At 44.9% G+C, this 25004-nt stretch overlaps 1 protein-coding gene across 1 annotated transcript; it reads right to left on the bottom strand.

Annotated features, from left to right (window-relative positions):
- On the bottom strand, positions 1-23094 carry LOC115465655 (homeobox protein Mix.1-like). Its single transcript, XM_030196292.1, has 3 exons — positions 22984-23094; positions 11198-11433; positions 1-2160 (listed from the first exon to the last, which is right to left on the bottom strand). Exons 1-3 carry the CDS (start codon positions 23060-23062, stop codon positions 1441-1443), a joined length of 1035 nt encoding a protein of 344 aa, XP_030052152.1. The 5' UTR covers positions 23063-23094; the 3' UTR covers positions 1-1440.
- Between the last annotated feature and the right edge of the window lie 1910 nt (positions 23095-25004).

Here is a 25004-nt window from a genome sequence, read left to right on the forward strand (position 1 = left end):
TATTTGGTCTGACATCCCACCTTTTATCAAGTCAAAATACAGTTATGGTCTTGACAAAGTAATCCAGAAAGTGATACATCCTACATTTTCACCCTTCCATTAAATTGAACATGAAAGGCTGCCTTCCCTCTTGAGCTGTATCTACCATTTTCTCTCTGAAGGGAGAGAGAGACAGAGACACTGGGATTCACACAGGTGACCTAGTTGGCATGGACCCTACATATAGAAATGTTTGTCATACCATCTTTCTAGCTCTGACTGACCAAAGATCCCATGTCTACAGTTCTAATCTGGTGACTGAATTGTGCAATAAAAGTCAAATAAAAATGTAAGCACTAAAAGATTCTAGAAAAAAAAATGTTAAATATGAAGCATGTGTATACTAGAAGTGAAACAAAAGCTGTGGAGCTTCCTCCCAGGTTCTTTTAAAAGACAAGATGCATCCCAATTAAAGATTTATAATAGTACCAACCCAAAGTGGAACTTCTGATCTATATTACACTACTAAATTCTCTAGTTATACACCCTGTGTTAAATGTTTTAAGCTATTAAGTAAAATGTGAGCAGTTAACTCATACCACACCTTAAAAATCCTTACCTAGATACAAAATTCCAGTTAATAGTTCCATCTAAAGTAGAGAGCACAAGGCATTTGTTAATGCTCCACCCAAGAGTTAAAGCAAAACCAAGGACATCCTATATTAAAGCCTATAACACACATGGCCAACTTACTGTGTGGTTCATTAGTGCCTGCTAGTGAGGACCCTCCTACTGAGGCAGAATGAGCAGGAGTGTTTTATATTCAGGTATCAGTAGCTGGTGTCACTAACAAGAAAATGAAAATACGGAAAAAAAAATACAAATACAGCAATTGCATACCTTACAATAAAAAGTTCATAGAAACACATTCTCAATTATACAACTTGTTACAAATAGAGCAATTACATACCTTACAATAAAAAGCCCATAGAAACACATTCCCAACTATACAGCTTGTAAGGAAAGGTTGAAGTCTTTCCATGTCAGCAGGCTTGCCAGTGGATGAGCACTGGCTGCTGGCACAAGTGTGGCACTCAGTGGAGATGGATACTTAGTGTGCCTTGTAGTCATAATGGAGAAAAAGGTTAACACCGATCACCACACTATATATTTTAATACCCCATATTAAAAGACTCCTATTCATTTTTAAATTATCTGGGAGAAGGCTGGTTTAAGCAGACCCCGAGCCTCCAATACCATGTTTAAGAAACACTACACTATCACCACCACTCCAGAGCAGAACAGTGTCACCATCAGTCATAGTAAAGGTAACCAATTGTTGTACAATACTTTCTCCTCCCTCCTGTCAAGGTAAACTATTCACCGCCCACCGTGCCTCTTTCAAGAAATGGTCCAAAACCTAGCTCCTCTTGCATTCCCTGTTGAAGTATGGCTGCTGTGTTACAGACCAGCGAATACAGAACTGCCACCATCTTCCCATTCTGATCCAGACTCGGAGACCTTCTCACTCATGCTGCTGTCTGAAACTGGAGAATAGGGTCCATAGAAGCTTGACTGCCTGCCTGACAGGAGGTTTGCTTGAGTGGTGTAGTGTCCTGTAGGACACAATCCAGATGCCATGGAGGGAGGGAGTGGTGGAATGATTACCTTCATATCAGGTCCAATGGTTTTGTTGGGTGGGAAGTTATCGAATTCAGTCAAATGCCCAGGTTGTGAAGGGATTCTGGTGCTCCATTCACCGATATCCAAACATGACATCTTGACATAAGATTTTGGCAACATGGTTGTAGGATTCTGCTGGCTACTTTGCCTGACCTTCTGGCCCTGATAATATTCCTGGGGTCCCTTGCATTGCACAGGGAGCCAGTGCTGAGTGGCTGTACAGGAGTTAGATGGCACAGGACTTTCATCCACCTGGCACAGACTTGTGTGCTGGCTAGTCAAGGAGGGTACTAGCTGCTGGACAGCTGATGCCAATAGTTGAGGAGTTGGCTTTGGTTGCTCCTGGACTGTGGATATTGGCAGCTGTTGGGTATGCACTGGAGGGTACCCACAGCTGACAGAACCAGCACTGGGGGGCATATGAGCCATCATAACTTGGCGAGTGGATGTTGTTCTGCTTTGCCGCCGCCACTTGGCTCGTCTATTCTGGAACCAAACCTGGAATAAAACACAGTATTTAGAACAAGTTAATCAATGATGTCCCCACCATCAAGGAATGCCATGTGTCAAGCCTTTCAGATACGAATCACATGTATATTAAAAAGCTAACACAATATGGTTAAAGAGGTGATCTTAAACCTCAAAAGAAGAAACAAGAGAGTCCTGTGCTGCAATCATCTTTATTTTGCTGCAAAATTGACATATGCAGATTTGGCAAAGAACTGGAAAATTATCCTACATCATGGTGGGCTGAGACATTGATGCTATTTTGCATACAGGCATTTTGACTCTAAAAATGCTGTACCAGAAAAAGAGGTATCACAACTTGAGTTGTTGAGAATGACGTTGTGATCACCTGGGATATTCCCATTCCTACTGCAAAATAGTTATGAAGGAGAAAAGCCCACTAGCAATGCTTGGCAATCACCACCAACTGACTATTTTGCCAGGAGGAGAAAAATCCTCGTGTTCCAGAAAAAGTGCTTTAGATACCACTGGCCTAATTTAAAAAGTTTCCAATCACACCTTGATATTGTCTGTACATTACACCCTATGAACTCCAGACAGTGTGTCTGTGGCACTATGTTAAGAATTGAGATCAGAGACAGTATATCTTGGTTTATGAGCAAGATTCATGCCAGTCATCGGATATACAAAAATTTAAAAAATTGCACTGACACACTGTAAAGCTGGAGTCCAGTACAAAGAGGGAGGCACGGACAATGGGATATTCAGTCTGTGCATGCCTGTACTATAGAGGCCTAATATTGCAAGCCTCATCAGCCAAGAAATAGCCAACTGTCCATTCATTCATTACATGCCCCTTTGCATTGGATCAAGTTGCACAAAAAGGCCACCCTGATGCAAGCTCCATTTATAAAGTATTAAGGGGGATCCCATTGTCATTTAGTAGAGACAGCACATTCCAGTACCAAAGAACATGAGACTTGGATCCTCTTAATACAGAATTTACATGTGTTTCAGGGTTTGTTTAGGGGTGGCCTTTGTGTACATCTTGAGCCCATGATGGCACCTTGTCAGATAAGCTTCCATTCTTAAACAGGCTGACCAGTTTTTGTTGAGGGGGCATGTTTAATGATAAAGACAGTGCTTAGCTATTTCACAGCTGGTGTGCCCCTTAAGATATTGCTGTGTTTTCTTTAGTCTAAGCATGCTCTTACTTTTCTCAGAGAGGGTGGTAGATAATTGAATGCCCTCCTGCGGGGAGGTGGAGAAGATGAAAACTAACAATCCAAAAATGCATGGGATAAACACAAAGGAATACAGCATAGACGTCATGGAACCAAACACACTTAAAAATGGCAATTAGATGACATCACTAGTAATTGGGAAGCAAAGCCAGTGCTGGGCAGACTTCTATGGTCTGTGCCCCAAAAATGGCAAGGACAAGTATCAGCTTCTTGTTGGGCAGTCTGGATGGACAGTCTGGATTTGCTGTCACCTATGTTACTATCAGGCTCATTTTCGAAAGAGGACGTCCATCTTTCAACATAAATCAGAAGATGGACGTCCTTCTCCCAGGGACGTCCAAATCAGTATAATCTAAACTCGATTTAGAACATCCCCAACTGCACTCTATCGCAAGGGTGACCAAAGTTCAAGGGGGCGTGTGAGTCGTAGCAAAGGCGGGACTTGGGCATGCCTAACATTTGGACGTCCTTGACTCATAATCGAAAAAAACCAAGGACATCCCCGACGAACACTTGGACGTTTTCTCCCGGACGTGTTATTACGACTAAGGCACAAAAAGGTGCCCGAAATGACCAGATGACAACCGGAGAGAATCAGGGATGACCTCCCGTTACTACCCCAGTGGTCACTAACTCCCTCCCACCCTCAAAAAACATCTTAAAAAATATGTTATGCCAGCCTGGGCTGGGGCAGAAGTAAGGACTACTTAAAGAATTAAGCACCTGATTTCTAGGTTACCAACTCTCCCCAACCTGTTGCACACATGGTTAAGGAAAGCAAAAGCTTAGGGGTCAAAGTTTTTGGTGACACCTCCCAGCTCTTGGTGACACACCAATGTGGCCAGATACTGGTTGAGAACCACTGCGTTGGATGTAGAGCTGCATAGGAATGAGGACTGAAGGAATCCTGAGGGGATGGATGAAGTTGTCATGCATTCCTGAGAGTGTAGAGTAAAATCTGACTCCAGAATGAGGCACTTGTCCATACTGTTAACCATTCCTTTACCTTGTAGTTTCAATTACTGATTTTTTTTTTTTTTAATTTGAAATTAGGTCTAAGACCAAATTACAGTAACATGTACCACACAAATTTTGTCATACTGCCTGATCTGGCACAGTTTCAAGGGGATAGAGGAGTTTGGGGCAATTACTCAGTGTACTGCACAAAAACCCTCCACCCCCTCCCAATGGCTCCGCACCTCTTTCTAGAGAAAGAGGCAAAGAAAACAGATACCCAGCATATCCCTCAGAATGTTCTTAGAACTAGAAAATACAGGGCACCATTCCTGAAGATACTTGGAAACCTGGGTATTGAGCTACATGTGGGTTCTTGTTTTAACAAATTACTCCCAGTTCAGGACACTAGAAGTGTGCACAGTGGAGCAATGCTGGGAACACAGACATCATGAACTAAATGTACAACAATGACAGAAGATTTGGGAGGCCTCTAGGTAAGTCTATTGGTTACAGCGTGGCAGTGAGGCTCAGGACCGCCGAGACTGAGCCGGGCCCGGGCCGTCGCCACGGCCCCCCCCCCCCCCCCCCGGATCGCCGCCACCTCCCCCCCACTGCAACTCCAAATACCTTGGCTGGCGGGGAACCTGAGGCCCCACCAGCAGAAAAAATCTTCCTCCAGTGCCGCTCTTACTGCATTGCCTGCCCTTGCTTTTTCTCTCCCAAACCGCAATCTCGGTTTCAAAAATGAGCATGTGCAGCCTGAGTGAAGAAGCAGCCACTTGGCAGGCAATGCAGAAAAGTGAACAGCCTGCCCTGCCCCTGCTTTTTCTCTCACATCCCGCATGCTTGGTTTCAAAACTGAACATATGCAGCCTAAGGGGGAAAAGCAGCCGCTTGGCAGGCAATGCGGCAAAATGAACAGCAGCGCTAAAGACCTGCTGGTGGGGCCTGGGGGGTGACCCTCACCAACCAAACCAGAGGCCGAGAGAGAAAGTGGAGTGGAGGAGTGGCCTAGTGGTTAGGGTGGTGACTTTGGTCCTGGGGAACTGAGGAACGGAGTTCGATTCCCGGCACAGACAGCTCCTTGTGACTCTGGGCAAGTCACTTAACCCTCCATCGCCTGCCGCGAGTGGGAAAGCGTGGGGTACAAATGTAACAAAAAAAAGAGGAGAGAAAGTTTGCCCCCTTGGCATCCCTGTCAGGCTATTATAACTCACCAGGCTTACTGGACCCTGTACAAGTTGTACAAAGGATGTGACCCGACAAGTGCTAGCTGTGTAAGGCTGCAGTAGGTACCTATGAGCATATGATATATGCTTCACCCATTTGCCCGTCTCGTCTTCCGGGTCGCTTTACTCATACTACCCCTCTCCTCAAGTCGCTTCACTGGCTCCCTATCCGTTTTCATATCCTGTTCAAACTTCTTCTACTAATCTATAAATGTACTCACTCTGCTGCTCCCCAGTATCTCTCCACACGCGTCCTTCCCTACACCCCTTCCTGTGCACTCCGCTCCATGGATAAATCCTTATCTGTTCCCTTCTCCACTACTGCCAACTCCAGACTTCGTGCCTTCTGTCTCGCTGCACCCTACGCCTGGAATAAACTTCCTGAGCCCCTACGTCTTGCCCCATCCTTGGCCACCTTTAAATCTAAACTGAAAGCCCACCTCTTTAACATTGCTTTTGACTCGTAACCACTCGCCTCCACCTACCCTCCTCTCCTCCTTCCTGTACACATTAATTGATTTGATTACTTTATTTTTTGTCTATTAGATTGTAAGCTCTTTGAGCAGGGACTGTCTTTCTTCTATTTGCAGCGCTGCATAAGCCTTGTAGCGCTATAGAAATGCTAAATAGTAGTAGTAGTAATTTGCAAACCTATTGGTCTGAAGTGTGGATAAATGAAGCAATTGCTTAATTCTATTGGAACATTTGTCTTAAGATTTTAATTTTCAATTCTGAAGGTCTGGAGGGCTCATTGTCCTGTGAAAGCACTGCTCATTTGCTTGCTATAGTGCTTAAGTTGATATTTAATTCCTGGAATGACACAGCCTTGATTTCTGGTGCACAATGGTGGGACAGTCTACTGGTATCAAATAGGAGAAGGAAGCAGAGAATGGTTAAGCATTCTAAAATGGGAATTATGTCTGGTATGCAACAGATTTGTGCAGGGCCGTGCCTAGGGTCTCTGGCACCCCCCTGCAGACTATCAGTTGGTGGCGGTGGCGGTGGCGGCGTCGGCGTCCGTCCCCCCCCCCCCCCCCGTGAAAATGATCGCTCACCACTTGCCACACTGACAGGAATTGTCAGCAATATTCTTAGAAAGAAATTGCTATACATTGCAAAATAAGATAGCAGATGTAAATTCTCAAAGTGGACATATTCCAAACACTAAAAATGACTAGGCATACTTTATAGAATAAACCAAAATTCCCGTGCAGATTATAGAATATGCAGAGCACCTGTCCTCGCAACTAGGCATACTTTATAGAATAAACCAAAATGAAAATAAATGATTTTTTTTTCTACCTTTGTTGTCTGGTGACTCTTTCTGATCATGCTGGCCCAGTATCTGATTCTGCTGCTATCTGTCCTCTTAACTCAGTTTCCAGGGCTTCCTTTCCATTTATTTCTTTCCTTTCCTCCTTTCTGGTCCTCAGCTTCTGCCTATTTTCTTCATCCATGTGCAGTTTTTCTCCTCTCTTCCTTTTCCCTCATTTCATCTCCTTCATTTCTCTTCCCTCCCCTCTATGTCCAGCAATTTCTCCTCTCTCCCTGAGCCCTGCCCTCCCATCCATGCTCCTCTGTCCCCTGCCCCCTCCATTCATCCTTTTCCAGCAATTCCCCTCTCTCCCTGAGCCCTGCCCTCCCAATCCATGCTCCTCTGTCACCTGCCCCCTCCATTCATCCCTATCCAGCAATTCCCCTCTCTCCCTGAGCCCTGCAATCCATATCCATCCATGCCCATCTGTCCCCTCCATTCATCCCTATCCAGCAATTCCCCTCTCCCTGAGCCCTGCCCTCCCAATCCATGCTCCTCTGTCCCCTGCCCCCTCCATTCATCCTTTTCCAGCAATCCCCCTCTCTCCCTGAGCCCTGCCCTCCCAATCCATGCTCCTCTGTCCCCTGCCCCCTCCATTCATCCTTTTCCAGCAATTCCCCTCTCTCCCTGAGCCCTGCCCTCCCAATCCATGCTCCTCTGTCCCCTGCCCCCTCCATTCATCCTTTTCCAGCAAGTCCCCTCTCTCCCTTCCATGACCCCCCCCTCGCATCCATGCTCCTCTCTCTCCCATGTCCCAGCCTGGCCCGCCGTCTTCTCCCCCCCCCCTTCGCATTCATGCTATCGTTTCTCCCCTGCCCTCCCGCTCCATTGTTCAACTGCCCACCCTCTTCGCTCCCCCCAACATCCCTTTTCTTTTTTTTTAAATTTACCTCCGTGGCGGTTCCGGCAGCGCAGCGTCAGGGAAGGAGGCGGCGCTCCCGACGTCTAGCCTTCCCTTCGCTGTGTTCCGCCTTCTTCTGACGTCAAGGATGACGTCAGAAGAAGGCGGAACACAGCGAAGGGAAGGCTAGAGACGTCGGGAGCGCCGCCTCCTTCCCTGACGCTGCGCTGCCGGAACCGCCACCACAGAGGTAAATTTAAAAAGAAAAAGAAAAGGAATGTTGCGGGAGGGTGAGCGAGGTGAGCATGGTGCGGCGGCGCCCCCCAGAGGGAAGCGCCCCCCTGCCATGCTTACCGGGTCAGCACGGCCCTGGATTTGTGCAAGGATGGTACTGTGTTATTTCATTGTTTTAGTTTGATGAAAAATGACAAAAAATTTAAAAAAAAATCCCACATGTACCGGTATACCGTACCGGCACACAAAAAAAACCCCCACTGTGTATAACCGAGCCCTCCAGGGACAGAAATACCCAGTGTACCTGAATGTAACTCACCTTGAGCTACTACTGAAAAGGTAAGAGCATGAAGATTTTTTATGCCATGCAGATATGATCTGCAGCTAAGCACTGTTTGCACATATTGAAATTCATTGTTTTAAAAACAAGGCCGACTGGCATCTATGCAATTAACTAGATTCTGCAATTAAGCATTTTCACTTAAATGGAGACTGTATTGTTCACACAGGGCCTCCTGTACCCAATTGGTAATTACTCTGGCCTCTACAGGTCTACACTTGTGCCAGCATGCTCCCAGCACTGTACTGCAGGTGGCAGTAGCCATTCTTCCTCTCTACAGGTCAGTGGCATAGCCAGACAGCCAGTTTTGGGTGGGCACAAAATTCTCTGCTCCGCCCTACCTCCACCTCAAAATATAAATACTTTAGCTAATGAGGATCCTCAAGCTCAGTCAGCTGAAGACTTTCTCTGAAGGTGGCCAGAACTCTCTTTTACCAAGCTTGGCAGGCAGCAGCAATGACCCTAAGCCACTGATGCCAGCACCCCACACATGCTTAGCTGTCGACGGCTCAAGGATGCTGTTGCCAGAGCTTGGTAGAAGGGAGTTCTGGCCGCCTTTGGAGGAGGTCCTTAGCTGGGGATGTCTGGGAATCCTCACCAGCTATACAGCAAGGGTTAGGACTGGTGTTAGACCTGCTTGGGCCCAGGTCAGAAAATAAAGGAGGGCTCCCCTCCCCGATTCCCTCTCCTCTTTGCCTCCCTTCCAATTTCCGACCTGCCATTACTATCACACCAACAGAACAAGGGATCACAAATTAGAAATAAAAATATTTAGATAAAAATTGAAAAGGAACCCCAAGAAGTTAAACATAGCATTACTGCAACACTGGAGACATAAAACATGCATTTCCTTTTCTACAGAACACAATACAAAGACATTTCCTATGCACATTTCCAAAAGCTAACATATTCCATTTAAAACATTCAAAATAAAATGCTGTGTTTCTACCTTTGTTGTCTGGACATTTTATTTTTCCATCTTGCTGGTTCCAATTTCTCTTTTCTGCTTTCCTCTCTACCGTCTGCTAATTCTTCTTCAAGCGGCTGTAGTCCATTTGTCTTTTCTCCTCTCTCCTGTCTGTTCCCTCACTATTCCTGCCTCTGACATGTTGATCATTCCTTTGTAGCTCTTTTCTGCCTCTCTCTCACCCTTTGTCTCCTTTTTACTTTTCAACTACCTATCAAATTTCCATCTTCTTCTTTCACCCACTAGCACTCCCATTCCCCATCTCTACTTTCTTGCTCTCCCATTCCCCATCTTACTCCTCCCCATCTCTACTTTCTCTTTTTATCTTTAATCTACTTCCCATTACCATATTTCTACTCTCTGTAAATCACTCTCTCATTCATTTCCTTGCCCTCTCCCACAGGGTTCCACCATTCCCATCATCTTCTCCCTCCACCCTTCTAACCAGCATCTGATCCCCTCCCCACCCCACCATGGTAGCCTTATATTTTCCTACCCCTTCTCTCTTCATTCCTGTTAAATAGTAATAGTAGTAGCCCTCTCCCCCATGGCCCAGCATTCCCCCCCCCCCCTCACCACCTACTGTGTACCTCTCATCCACCCCCATGTCTATCTCCCCCTCTCATTCTCACTGTCCGTCTCTCTCCCCTTCCCATACAGCATATCTCCCTTCCTCCCCTCTACCAGCATGTCTAACATTTCTCCCTTCCCTCCACCCCTATGTTTAACATTTCTCCTCCTCTCACCACCTATCCCCTCTATGCAGCATGTCTCCCTCTCCTCCACCTCATATGCAGCCAAGACTTCTCCCTTCCTGACCCCTCCACTGGATCTCTCCCTTCTTCCCCATGCAGCTTCTCCCCCCACCCACCATGCCTCATCATTCCATCTTCCCTCCTCCCTGTGCAGCATCTTTCCTTCCATCTTCTTCCCTCCTCCCCCCCCCCCGTGCAGCTGCTGTCCCCGTCTTCCCTCCCCCATCCAACATCTTTTCCCCATCATCCCTTCCCCCGTGGCATGCCGCAACTTTCACCCCCATCTTCCCTCACAGGCCCGCCCAGCAGCGATTCCGATCGCATGCAGCTTCTTCGGCTCGCACACGCTGCCTGCCGGCTGCCGCTCCAATCTCCTTGCAGCTACTAAGCAGTAGCGCTAACCCGAAAGCCTCTCCTCTGAGCTTCCGGGTTAGCGCTGCTGCTTAGTAGCTGCAAGGAGATTTGAGCGGCAGCCGGCAGGCAGCGTGTGCGAGCCGAAGAAGCTGCATGCGATCGGAATCGCTGCTGGGCGGGCCTGCGAGGGTGAGGGTGAGGGAAGAGGGGGGTGAAAGTTGCGGCATGCCACGGGGGAAGGGACGATGATGGGGACCGGAGCCTCCGGAATCACTGTGCTGCTGGGCGGGCCTGACCCCAAATGGCTACGCCCCTGCTACAGGTTCCTGTTACTACAGTGCACAGACTGCAAACATGGCACTTTACCTGCTCTTCAGAAAAAGGGAAAGATTGCAGCAGACACGCAAGTTTAAAGCTGGACTTAGATGGGGAGTGATAATACAAGTTAAAGCATTTACACTACTCCAGTGGTTCCCAAACCTGGTCCTGGAGGCACCCCAGCCAGTCAGGTTTTCAGGATATCCACAATGAATATTCATAAGAATTTGCATACACTGCCTTCATTACATGCAAATCTCTCTCATGAATATTCATCCTGGATATCCCAAAAACCTGACTGGCTGGGGTGCCTCTAGGACCAGGTTTAGGAACTACTGCACTACTCTGTTGTCAACTCAATGGACTATTAGCATCACAATTCCACCCCTTCCCCATGAAGTCTATAGCTGAAAAGAAGGAGATGCTGCAGCTATGTATCCAGCCTTGCCTCACTACCCTATCAGCTATACACTACACTCTACAGAGAACAAATGTCAGGCAGGAACATCTCACCTGGATCCTGGACTCTGGTAACTGCAGGAGGCTGCCCAGCCTCTCCCGGAGGTAAATATCTGGAAACATGTTGATCTGGAAGACTTTTTCCAGAACATCCAGCTGCTCCTTTATGAAGTTGGTCCTTTTGCGTCTATGAGATGCAGGAGTTGCCCGAAGCTCTTCAGGTTTGGGTTCAGATGCAGGGAAGGAAGAGGACGAGACAATATCACTGCCTCCATCAGTATTTCTTTCTTCTGGAAAAGGAATTAAAATATTTGTCTTTTTAACCATTGAAGAAACAGAAGCAGACAACCACAGGAAAGTGAGTTACAAATAGGCCTCAAATTTATGCAGCTCAACAATGCTGGACACTTCCCAGGAGCCAAGTCCCTTGGTCACTTCAAACTCTGAAAAGCATACTACAAAAAAAAAAAAAAAAAAAGCCAAGTAAATAAAACCAATACAGAGAGGAAAGTTAATTCTTACTATAACCCCCTTTAAAAACACTATGCAGAATATTAATACTAAGAAAAAACTCACGTTATTAAGCATGCACTTATACCCCCAATACTAACTTTTCCTGAAGAATGTAATAACAGATACAAATGGTGATACAGTAAATTATTCTTTCCAATAGCCACAAAAATCCAACCGTAGTGCCTGCTGCAAGGCCAGGTATTCAACAGTACAGGAGTTATTATACGACCTAGAGCAGTAACTTGTAGGTCACAAATACTGCTGCTTCTTTCTCTGGACCTCCACTGTTACCCATGAGCAACAAGGAGTCCAACAGGCCTGTATCCTCCTCCCATGTGGGCTTCCTGTTAGACTGGAAACCCATTCAGAGAGTACTGGAGTCAAGTGCACACACCAATACACAAGACCCTGTGCCGACTGCTACAAAATATGGGGGAAGGGGAAGCAGATGAGACAGGAGTGAAAGGAAGCTTTGATATTTGGCATCACAATGTCTCTGTGTTAAAATGGGGTCCTACTGGATCAGTGTTTGGGAAGCACTGATCTAGAGCCTATACTTTCAATTTACATTATGAACACTAGTACTGCTGCAGTCCGAGGACTGGCATTAGGACAGAGTGCACTTAAGATTGGTTGCCCCTCAGCAGCCTGTTTTCAGGATCCCCATGATTTAATAAGCTTACAATAAATTTGCATGCACATCCATTTGGGGTGCTCTAGGACCAGCTTAAAGATACTGGATGTGCAGAAAGGTTGCTGTATATTTATACTATTTCTATTTGATATTTAAAATTACTGTTTCCAAACCCAAGTTCACAGTGAGTTACAGATTCAGGCACACACGTTATTTTCCTGCGATATACAATATCAGCTGTACCATATTTGTTGTACCTCTAAATTCCAAATGGCTGGACTATGCATTAGACACTGTTTGATATGGGGGCGGGGTGGGGGGGGGGGGGGGGAGTTATTGTTTTCACTAGAAGCGAATTTGCTAGGCATGACCTTTGGTGTTAAAATGATCCTAAAGGCCCTTACACTTAGTGTAAAGAATAAGAAAATGTACAAGAGCAGATTTGAAGTCTACTACATAGACAAACTTTTGTAGCTCACTTTTCTGTATAAGCTTTCAGGATTTCCCTCAATGAATTATGCATGAATTTGCATGCAATGCCTTCACTGTATGTAAATAGATCTCATGCATATTCATTGAGGGAATCCTGAAAACTAACTGGGTTGTGGCTCTGAAGGACTAAGGTGCTGCCCCTGCTCTAGGTGCTACTTAATCCTATGTGTTAAGCCATGTACCATAGGCACAGGTTCAGAGCTAGACTCTCTGTACCCAGGGTGCATTCAAAATTAACACCCTACTATTAGCTTGCTTTAGTTGAGGGTGGGGAAACAGTGGCACTGGGCTGGCTCTCCTAAACAGATGTGAATGGTAGACATCTGTCAGTTACAGCAGTGGCGTAACCACAGGTGGGCCTGGGTGGGCTGGGGCCCATCCACTTAGGGCTCAGGCCCTATTTAGTGCTAGCTAGTGGGGATCCCAAGGTTCGCCAGCTGAAGACCTCCCCCTGATGGTGCTGAAAACACTGCTTTCCACTTCAGCAGTCTAAGCTTCTAAGCTGCTGATACTGGCCTCATTGCATTGGGGGGGGGGGGGGGGGGGGGGGGGAGGAGAACACTTGATGCCCATCCACTTCTTGACTAGGCCCACCCAAAATCTGCTGTCTGGCTATGCCCCTGAGTTACAGTGTGGATGGGGGGGCCAGCAGTGTCTCTAGACACAAGCATTTGGTGTGGCAATGAGGGCACAAGTGAGATTTCTATATATCATGCTTCACGGGCCTTTAGAATGGAACAAAGTTCTTTAATGAATGAGCCTTGACCCGACACGGGCCGTGTTTCGGTGACTAGCACCTGCGTCAGGGGTCTACATAAAATACAAAACATAGAAATAATATATTTTTAAAAATTGTTAACATATAATGAATAAAACCAAGAATTAAAAATAATATTTAGACTCATCAAGCATACATATATAAGCCTATATAAACACCTAAAGCATTTAATATTTTAACATTGCATTTAATAATTTAACATTCTCATATATTATTATATAGTAATTTGAAAATAAATGGATAATTAATCAAAACAAAAATGGTAATGGTAACTCACCACAGTGATGACGTGGAAAACTTGGGGAATAACTCGAATATTTTCATCTACAATATTCCTTACTTTTGGACAAAAAATTTTTCATATATTAATATATGTTTAAAATGCTTATTTTAATTATTAATAATATATTTTATAGAAAGGCCATATTATATAATACTGGCTATAACTGAATTTAAAAATATATTATTAATAATTAAAATAAGCATTTTAAACATATATTAATATATGAAAAATTTTTTGTCCAAAAGTAAGGAATATTGTAGATGAAAATATTCGAGTTATTCCCCAAGTTTTCCACGTCATCACTGTGGTGAGTTACCATTACCATTTTTGTTTTGATTAATTATCCATTTATTTTCAAATTACTATATAATAATATATGAGAATGTTAAATTATTAAATGCAATGTTAAAATATTAAATGCTTTAGGTGTTTATATAGGCTTATATATGTATGCTTGATGAGTCTAAATATTATTTTTAATTCTTGGTTTTATTCATTATATGTTAACAATTTTTAAAAATATATTATTTCTATGTTTTGTATTTTATGTAGACCCCTGACGCAGGTGCTAGTCACCGAAACACGGCCCGTGTCGGGTCAAGGCTCATTCATTAAAGAACTTTGTTCCATTTTAAAGGCCCGTGGTGCTGTTTTTTTGTTTGGACTTTAGTTTGTACTTTGTTCCCTCTCTTTTGTTATATATATCATGCTTACCACATTGCAGCCCCGCTCCTCCTCTTTAACTAAAAAGAAAACATCCCAAGAACCCTCTTGTGTATAAAAAGAAACCTCCAGCCAGTAGAATTGTAACAGAGTAACACGTGACTAATTCTACATAGAATTGTCCAATCTCACTATAAAACCTGCAAGTTCATTTCTTGCACACAACCCACAACTCACCACACCAAATGATTTCAAATTGTAGTATTGTCTCAGAAGAACCCCTAAGTAACACTCCTTGTGGCCTTGGGCAAGTCGGTTAACCCTCCATTGTCCTGGGTGAAAAACAGATCCAGTCCTCCAGGAAAAGGGAAAAAAAAAAAAAACTTACTGTCCCAGAAAGTTAACTCGCCCTTGGGTACTACTGAAGAGGCCCGAGCTGAATCCCAATAACTTACACAGCCATAATAGCACTAACAGGCAGATGCTCAAAAGCCGGGCGGTAAAGCTCAAAGTGCAACAGGAAACAAGGCAATGACAATGCAAAAGAATAGTTAAGCAATGCTCAAGTTTTGTGTGGCTAAATCATCCTATGAGACCAAAAGCAAGGGGAAGGGTGTGTGAGTGAAGGAGTAGCCTAGTGGTTAGTGCAACGGACTTTGATCCTGGGGCAGTGGCGTACCTAGGGTAGTTGACACCCGGGGCCGGTCATTTTTTAACACCCCCCCTCTCCAAAATCTAGTACTAGGCATGCCGAGAATACAAAACACTCAGGACCTATAAAGCAATTCTAGCATACCATAAGCAGTAATTTCTACAAGTCACACAAGGAAAAGGAAAGCATCTTAAACACTACAGTGAGCACTAGAACATCAATTCACCTACTGTAAAACAAAACCAGGCAGAATAAAACAGATCGTCCATCTTGCACAGTCAATGCCAACCGAAAGCCATGTCTTTTTCACAAACAAAGATACACCCTAATCCACTATAGAATAAGCAATAATAAACTTTCTATTTAGACAAAAATTAAACTGAACCCCTAAGATGCCAGACTCTGCATACAATGCAACACCACAGAAACAGAAAATGTCCCCTAGTACTGTGCAAAACATAAAGACAGCCGATGTAAATTTGAAAAAACTAACAAGTACCAATCACCACTTTACAAATTAACAAATAGAAATAAAACAAAATCTAGAAAATAAAATAATACCATTTTATTGGACTAATACATTTAGCTTTCAGAGGCCAAAACATCCTTCCTCAGGTCAATACAGTATAGTGCTGTTACAATATCCTATCCGGACCTGAGGAAGGGGGTTTTGTTCTCCGAAAGTTAGCCAAAATGTATTAAAATTAGTCCAATAAAAAGATTACCTTATTTACATGTTCTATTATAAACATTAACACAGCTACAATACTACTTTATCCTAAAGCAAAAAAAATAAAAATATATATTTTATTTACAGTTTGTTGTCTCTGGTTTCTGCTTTCCTCATCTTTTTCACTGTCTTCCTTCCATCCAGCATCTGTCTTTCTGCTCTCTCTGCCATCCAGTGTCTGCCCTCTCTGCTGTCCCCTCCATCCAATGTCTGCCCTCTCCCATCTACATCTGCCCTCTATCTCTGCCCCTTCCATCCACCATCTGCCCCTGTCTGCCCTCTCTCTCTCCCCCTTCCATTCACTCTGTCCTTTCTATCGCTTCCATCCACTGTCTGCCCTTTCTCTCTGTCCGCTCAATCCACCATTTGCCCTCCCTCTCCCATCCATCTAGGGTCTGCCCTCCCTCTCACTCCCCCTTCCATCCAGGATCTGTCCCCTCTCTGCCCCTTTTTTCCAGCCCCTAGTTCCAGCCCCACTATCCCACCAGTCCCCAGTTTCAGCCCCAGTCCTTGTCTCCCACCAGTCCCGAGCTTTAGCCCCCAGCCACTTCTCCTTGTCCCCTTTTAGCCCCCAATTTCAACCCCAGCCCTTTTCTGTTACCAGTCCTGAGCTTCAGCCCCAGCCACTTCTCCCTGTCTCCTTTTCAGCCCCCAGTCCCCACAATTTCAGCCCCTGCTGCCTTTCAGCCCCCAGTCCCAGTACTAGCCCCCTTATCCCACCTACCCTCCTTCAGCCACCTTCATCCACATGCCTTGCCCCCCCTTTTCAGCCTGACCCATTCTCCCACCTGACCCAGGCATGCCCCATTTTCCATCATGACCCCTTCTCCCATTTGAGAGCCCCCTCCTCCCATCTGAGAACCCCTCCACACCCCTTCTCCCATCTGAGAACCCCCAGAACACCCCTCTCCTCTCCCATTTGAGAACCTCCTCCCCACCCCAGTCCCCTTCTCCCATCTGGAAACCCCCTCCCCACTCCAGTCCCCTTCTCCCATCTGAAAACCCCCTCCCCATCTAAGAGCCCCCAGAACACCCCTCTCCCATCTGAGAACCCCCTCCCCACCCCAGTTCCATTCTCCCATCTGGAAACCCCCTCCCCATCTAAGAACCCCCAGAACACCCCTCTCCCATCTGAGAACCCCCTCCCCACCCCAGTCCCCTTCTCCCATATAAAACCCCCTCCCCTTCCCATGTGAGAACCCCTACAACACCCCTCTCCCATCTGAAACCCCCCTCCCCACTCAGTCCCCTTCTCCCATATGAAAACCCCCTCCCCATGTGAGAACCCCCACAATACCCCTCTCCCATCTGAGGACCCCGACCCGACTCCTGCTCCCACCCTACCTTTAAAAAAAATTTTGAAGCGTCGTTGCAGGCAGCGCCTCGCGTCTGCCCTGCAGAAGTAAATCTCTTCGCTTCGAAGTTCGTCGTCGTCGGGCCTCACTATGTCCCGCCCTCGCGGAAATAGGAAGTTTCCTCAGAGGAGGGCGGGACATAGTGAGGCCCGATGATGACGAACTTTGAAGCGAAGAGATTTACTTCTGCAGGGCAGACGCGAGGCGCTGCCTGCAACGACGCTTAAAAATTTTTTTTTAAAGGTAGGGTGGGAGCAGCGGGAGCGAAGCGGATCACCCCCCCACCCACTGACACCCGGGGCGGACCGCCCCCACCTTGGTACGCCACTGTCCTGGGGAACTGGGTTTGATTCCCTTTGCAGCTCCTTGTGACTCTTGGCAAGTCCCTCCATTGCCAAGTAAAATACCTGTATATATTATGTAAACCACTTTGAATGTAGTTGTAAAAACCACAGAAAGGTAGTATATCAAGACCATTCCCATATGTGTACAAGAGTTGTGGTAAGTGCAGCTCTTCTATGCATATCCAGAAAATGCAAGGTAACACCACTATACTTTCAATCTCATTGGTTACATATGGAACCTAGAATTTTGCTCAAGCGCATCATTTCTTAGCAAGCAGGAAAATTATGGAATCTGCTGCAGCGCGAGATACGCCATGAGACAGTTCCACTATTTAAAAAGCTCTATTTTGTTCTGAAGTCATATTATTGCTAAAATACTACATCATATTAACTTACTGAAATGCTCTACTCTGTGGCATTACAGATAATTGTTCTATTGTATACTCCTAGGTTTTATACTCTTTGTAATCTGACTTAAACCCTGTGTGGGTATATGCAGAATACGAGATGAATAGAATAATCTCTCTATATAAAAGGCAACACCAACGTTCTATGAAGCCTCCAGCCGGAAGTGTGAAGGGGGCGAGATATCTGGTTTCCCTATGAGTGTCTGCCCCGCCCTCTCTGTAACACAGTCAGTAAAGGAAAACAGCAGAGCACGAAATCAAATCGCTGGCTCTGTAACAGTGAAGGACTCAGAGGGGGGAGGGGAGAGAGGCCAAAGGGCAGGGACACACACACTCCCACTTGCACACAGAAGAAAACATTGCTAGCCCCCGTTTCATTTGCATCAGAAACGGGGCTTTTTTACTAGTATAATATAAAACTGGAAGTGTAAGCACACATTGGCACTGTTCTGCATTTTTAAGATGAGCCTTTTAAAAATTGTTTGCACTTTCAATTTTCAAGAGGCTCATATTTAAGTGCAGATAAGCAGGCGCCAATGTGTACTTTCATTTTCGGTTTTGCTCGACTCACACACATGATCGTTTCTCACTTTAGCACTTGGAAGCTGCACAGGTTTCCTTCTGCTTGCAAAAGGAGATAAAAACCCATCATTTAATGTGAGAAATTTACAAGAAATCCTTTCCCCAAAATCCTCTATGCACCCTTGTGCTGGCAATACATTTTCAGCATTATAGACCTGGCTTTTGGGCACTGCAGCGCTGCTGTCTTAAGCACTGGCAAAGAATAGTTGCCGACATCATTAACACCTTATTTGATTATGTTACAATCAAGTTTGCAGCCATTTTTGGTGCACACAACACCTATGCTTGAACCTTAAGCATTGGTGTATGTATATGTATATATATATATATTTTACATTTGTACCCCGTGCTCTCTCACTCATGGCAGGCTCAATGCGGCTTACATATTGTATACAGGTACTTATTTGTACCTGGGGCAATGGAGGGTTAAGTGACTTGCCCAGAGTCACAAGGAGCTGCCTGTGCCTGAAGTGGGAATCAAACTCAGTTCCCCAGGACCAAAGTCCACCACCCTAAACACTAGGCCATTCCTCCACTCAGAAAGGGGGTGCAATAGCCCCCTTTCACTGCCAGCGTTACTTTTGAGCATAAGCCCCTCCCAAGACTGCAACAACCCTTATTTATTTGTATTTTGCTCACACCTTTTTCAGCAGTAGCTAAGTTACATTCAGGTGCACTGGTATTTCTCTGTCCCTGGAGGGCTCACAATCTAATTTTGTACCCGAGTCAATAGAGTGTTAAGGGGTCCTTTTACTAAGGTGCGCTGAAAAATGGCTTGCGGTAGTGTAGGCATGGGTTTTGGGCATGCGCTGATCCATTTTTCAGCATCCGGTAAAAAAAGCCTTTAATATTTTTGCCAAAAATGGATGTGCGGCAAAATCAAAATTGTTACGCGTCCATTTTGGGTCTGCGACCTTACTGCCAGCCATTGACCTAGCGGTAAAAATATCACGCGGTAGCAACCTATGCGCGTCAAATGCCACTTGGCACATGTCCAATACGAGCATCCAAAAATAAAAACTATTTTTCAGCAGCGCAAGAGCCACATGGTAACTCCATTTTGGCGTGCGTTGGGCACGTGTATACGCTTAGGCAGCTTAGTAAAAGGGCCCCTAAGTGACTTGCCCAAGATCACAAGGAGCAGCAGCAGGATTTGAACTGGTCATCTCTGGATGTCAAGACTGGTGCTCTAACCACTAGGCCGCTCCTATCTATGAAGGCAGCACTGTAAATGTTTACACCAGATCCTAAATCAGCAGTAATAGGGCTATTACAGATCTCTACACAGATCCATATTAGCAGCATCCTTCACCACAGTCACACATACAGGACATGGACAGACCCTCAGATAATACAGACTGAGGGATTGCACGTTAGAAACATCCAGACTGAAATGGACAGCCTCACATTCTCCCTCCCCCCAATCCTAGCCTCTGAACAATGTCATACAGGAAAAAGCTATACTATGCAAAATACAAAGATAGAAGGGATGCACATTTCCCAGCACTTACATGCTAATCTCTAAAAATTCAAAAAACATTTTAAATACCTTTGAGCCACACAGCAACACAGTAAATGACAGCAGATAAAAACCTGCACAATCCATCTAACAATGCAGCCAGAGCTACACCTGCCACTTGCAGGTTCATTCATGATTACATACTGGTTGCCAATTTGCCATCATGCCAGACACATAGGTAGTTGTAGTCTAGGCATGTATTTTCCCAATTGGTTTGATCCAGTCTCTCTCTCTTTCCCCAGAGCCAATCTTTCCCAGGGTTTCCTTTCCCTTTTACAGTCTATCCCTCCCTTATGTTTATCTCAGGGGCAAGTTCTCCAAGTGGGCTTGTTTTGCACATACCATGACAGGAAATGTCTGAGGTAACCCATGGTGGCCCATTAAGAGAATGGGAAGGTGGAGATCCAAGGGAAGAGGGGGGAGTTTTGCCCCCCCCCCCCCCCCCATGGGCATAAGTCTGATAGACAAGGAAATCTTTCTACACTGGCATTTTCCATAGGACCTCTATTCAAGAGAAAAATCTGGATGATACTAGAATGTGAAGGCTCCAGGGAAAAATGTGACCTAGGAATCAGACTACTACTAAAATTAAAAACAAAGAGTAAAGGGTCATGAATTTGACAGACTGACTTTCTATGGCGAAAAGAAAGCAGTTTGCTATTTATATAAATGTATTTCTTCTGCCCCTAGTGAGCTCAATCTAAGTTTTTGTATTTGGTCAATGGAGGGTTAAGCCCAGGGTCACAAGCAGCTGCAATGGGAATCAAACCCAGTCCCCCAAGTTCTCAACTCACTGATTAACCATTAGGCTACTCTTCCATGATGTAGTATGGGGAGGGGAATAGTTTTATTTTTTTAACAAAATTGCCTCCCAGGCTGCAGGTTTGGGGACAGACCTGCTTTTGAACTTGCAACCCAGAGCAGTGTGGTATTTGTAGCGTCTTATCCTACTCATTGAAATCAGTGCTGCAAGTCCCATAATGCACCAGGATGGGGTCTAGGACTGCCCCAAAATCTCCAGCCTGGAGCTGGGTAACTTAACAGCTTTTGTGTTTCTTCAAGGATATATTACCTCATTACAGATGCCAAGTTACTTAGTTCCAGGCTGGAGATTTTAGGTCAGTTCTGATTTCTAATAACCTTATACTATTGATTATGGAATCTGCAGCACTATTTCAATAGGTAGCATCAGGGACTATAAATACCACACTGCTTTATTAGGGCTGGCCATAGAGTCTTCCTCCTGGAATGGGGTTACTTGGCAGCTCTGGAAACTACTAAGATGGGGTTCATCAGATACCACAAATTCCAGGTGTCCTGGGCCATCAGAAGTAACAAGCAGGTAGATCAGCAAGTACCAGTCAGTTACACCAGCAAAGAGATAATTCCCGATATACTGAGGGTACCCGCCCCTCTCCCTGTACAGAATGGAGACATGAGTCTTTCAGGCCTGCACAGGTGAAGGTGTAACCCAAGGCATCCTAAATCCAATTAGTGATGAGCACAATTAGTGTAATCTACAATTCATCTGAAATTCACGAGTCACTTTGTGGCTGCTCCATGTAAGCAGCTTCCTGCTAAAAGATCCCAGTAGTCTGCAAAGCTAATTGTATTGTGTATTGTACTAGATAAACCAGAGCAGAGCTAACTTGGACAAAAAGTGTCAGACCGCATTGGGATAAATACTTGGAAATCAACCTTAGAAAACAAAGCCAAGATTAAAGAGGTGGGAGGGCAGTTCAAGGACCTGGAACTGCGACAGTTCCTAGCAAACCTTTTTGGGAGATATGAAAAGAGCCAAGCAGGAATAGGGTAAACGCCAAGATAGATCTATTGCAGATGTTAGAACAGGAAAAAGTGAATTTAAAGAAAAGCACGAGTTGAATAACTGGGATAAGACGAGTAAGGCGCCGATTTGTTTGAAAATCCAGCTTCAGGTGACGCAATAGATGCTATTCCTGCAATAGACATAATGGCATCTATTGCGTCACCTGAAGCTGGATTTTCAAACAAATCGGCGCCTTACTCGTCTTATCCCAGTTATTCAACTCATGCTTTCTTTAAACTCACTTTTTCCTGTTCCAACATCTGCAATAGACGTAATCGCATCTATTGCGTCACCTGAAGCTGGGTTTTCAAACCTCGGGTAGGACCAGATGTGTTTGAAAATCCAGCATCAGGTGAGGCAATAGATGCGAGGAGTACAGCTTATTGCAGACCTGCAACATCAATTAAACCTTAAGGGCCAAAATTAGCACAGAGTTCTAAACAATCTGTCTATATTAACTGTAGGGTAGGATTTGATCCGACTGCCTAGGACCCCAAAAATAATCTGAATGTAAGGCACTCGTTGCCTTTCAGAATTGTAATTAGTTATGAGCTGTTAAGTGCAGGTTTCTTGCGGGGGGGGGGACCCCAGGTGGGCCAGTCCTGGCACTCTGGCCTAATTGCCCTGTTGTAGCACTGAAATGCAATAGGATAAAGGATGAGCAGCACCACAGCTCCTAAAGATCGAAGAACCCAAAAACTGGAATGCTAAATCCCTCTACAAACCGAGGCATTTGGGCAGCTCTACAACCTTTGCACCGTTTCACCTGCTACCAACTTTAAAAACACAAAGCACATCAAACTTGTACTTGTTTAAAGGGATATTTATCAAATAGCAGAAATCGTAGATTAAGAAGCACTTTTAAGAAGGGGAACCACTCTCAAAAATATTCACAAGAATGTGCAAAGCCGGATTAAATAAAATATTTTAAATCCCAACCTGTAAAGTTTGCAAAGAAAATCTAAACTAAGCCGCGGGACAACCAAAGCTGAGCTCAGAAGAAACCCAGTTTCCCCTCCCCCACCCTGCTAAGCAATACGGACAACCCACAAGCTCTAACCTGAGAGGAACGGAAGCAGCGGTGGAGCCTGTGGGAGGGAGCCGCTGCAACCGGCTGCTGAGAAGTACAATTCACTCATCCCACCGAACAATTCTTGCACCGGCCTCCTCGTCATTCTCTTGACTGGCTATAGCTAGGAGGCCTCCCTGCGCCTGTTTTATAGAGGGGGTGGATCAGCCCGGTTCTGAGTGTGAATCCAGGCTTGATGGCACAAAAGGTGATAAGAGGGAAGGGGGGGGGGGGGGGGGCACAAGGCACCAGACATTAGTTCCCAAAGTCTTTATTCCCTGAGGGGAGGCTCAGCCAATACACATCTTTGAGAATCATTGTTTTCCTGGAGGTGTGGAGTAGGGCCTAGAGAAATACACATTTAAGGTGGGACATGTTTTTACAAGGTTCCCTGGGCATGCAGGCTACACTCCTGAGAAAGAACAAGTTAATTTTATTATAAGATATCTTAATAAGCACAAGAAATGGGTCCAAGGCAAATGAAATGCTATCTTACATGCATCATATGAACAGCCTAGAGTTGAAAGGATATGGAAACAGAAGCTATTTTTTAAGGTTTTTTATTTAAGCATTAATTTCTAGGTTCAAACAGAATCTTTTCTTTTAAATAAAAAACCACCATTGAAGACATCCCTAGCGTGTTGAGGTATACATATAAAGTATCGCATACCATGTAAAATGAGTTTATCTTGTTGGGCAGACTGGATGGACCGTACAGGTCTTTATCTGCCGTCATTTACTATGTTACTATATTTCACTGTGTGAGATATGGGAAGGCTGTGCTTATGTATGTGAGCCAGCAGGCAAGACCACTACAGGGGTATTGGGAGCACTAGGCCAAATTTCAGCCTTGTGTACCTGTCTAACAAACTGTACTTTTAGATATTAAACTTTGACTGATATAGACAGATGTAGACACACACACAGACACACATACATACATATATCATGGAGGCAGTTTCCAAAAGCCATTTATCCAGGTAAATGGGCTATTTGAAAACTGCCCACTCTCACTTTTGTTAAAAGTACCTGCTGATAGTTCTTTGCTGTCAAAATCTATTGTTTGCTTGGACTGTAGCTGTTCTTTGCTGCCCCCTCATTTCCCCTCAGGCAGCTGCCTAGTCTGATGGTTGAGGCGGCCCTGCGAGAGTGTGACTTGGTACACATGCATGAAAGAGAGCAGGGTGCATGCAGCTTCAACTGCAAGATTAGCAAGAAAGTATTCTGTGGTGATACAATTTTATTTATTTATTTATTTATTTAGATTTTGCTCACACCTTTTTCAGTAGTAGCTCAAGGAGGGCTCACAATCTAAGTTTGTACCTGAGGCAATGGAGGGTTAAGTGACTTGCCCAACAATAAGCTAAGGTAAATTCAAAGTGTGCGGAACTTGTGGTACTGCTAATCGAGGAAAGCCTGCCAGACACATGCTTACAAATATTCTGCAGCAAGGGTGGTTTCACTACATGCACAAAGGTTCTGCAGCAAGGGTGGTTTCACTGTGCACATATCTGAAGAAAACTAGTGCCAGCACACATCTGTGCAATGACCAGAATGTTGTTCTATGTGTAAATATCAACCTCCAAACATTTCTTGCACATACAGTTTTTGTGGGGCTAATATTTATGTGCAGAACACTGCTGGTACTTTCATTTTCTTAAGACATGCGCACAGCAAAATCGCTGTTACCTCTTCACACAGCTGTTACTTCTGTCTTTTAAAGTTGCAGGTACTTGCTGTGGTGATGGGGAATAAAAAAAAAAGGAAACAGGCCATAAATTCCCAAAACTGACATTAAACACTAACCCTTTCATGCTGCCACTGACCTGGTAGTAAATTTCTCACATTGGCATGCGTCAAAATCCCCTCTTTACTTCTATGGATTGTGTAGTAATACCTACACAATCCATAGAATTGTGAATTACCATTCATTTTAATATACTGCTGGGGCATAACCAGGATTCAATTTTTTGGGAGGGGACTGGGGGGACAATTTTTCTCTCCCCCCCCCC

This window comes from Microcaecilia unicolor, chromosome 3 (assembly GCF_901765095.1).
Source record: "Microcaecilia unicolor chromosome 3, aMicUni1.1, whole genome shotgun sequence".
NCBI classification, from domain to species: Eukaryota; Metazoa; Chordata; class Amphibia; order Gymnophiona; family Siphonopidae; genus Microcaecilia; species Microcaecilia unicolor.

Bases quoted from the DNA above. Each gene is read 5' to 3' on its own strand.
- LOC115465655 (XM_030196292.1), bottom strand. From the start codon at position 23,062: ATGAGTGAATTGTACTTCTCAGCAGCCGGTTGCAGCGGCTCCCTCCCA. The intron at 11,434-22,983 runs GTTAGAGCTTGT...TTCCTTTTCCAG, and splicing joins GCTGCTTCCGTTCCTCTCAG to AAGAAAGAAATACTGATGGA. The intron at 2,161-11,197 runs GTGAGATGTTCC...GTTTTATTCCAG, and splicing joins TACCAGAGTCCAGGATCCAG to GTTTGGTTCCAGAATAGACG.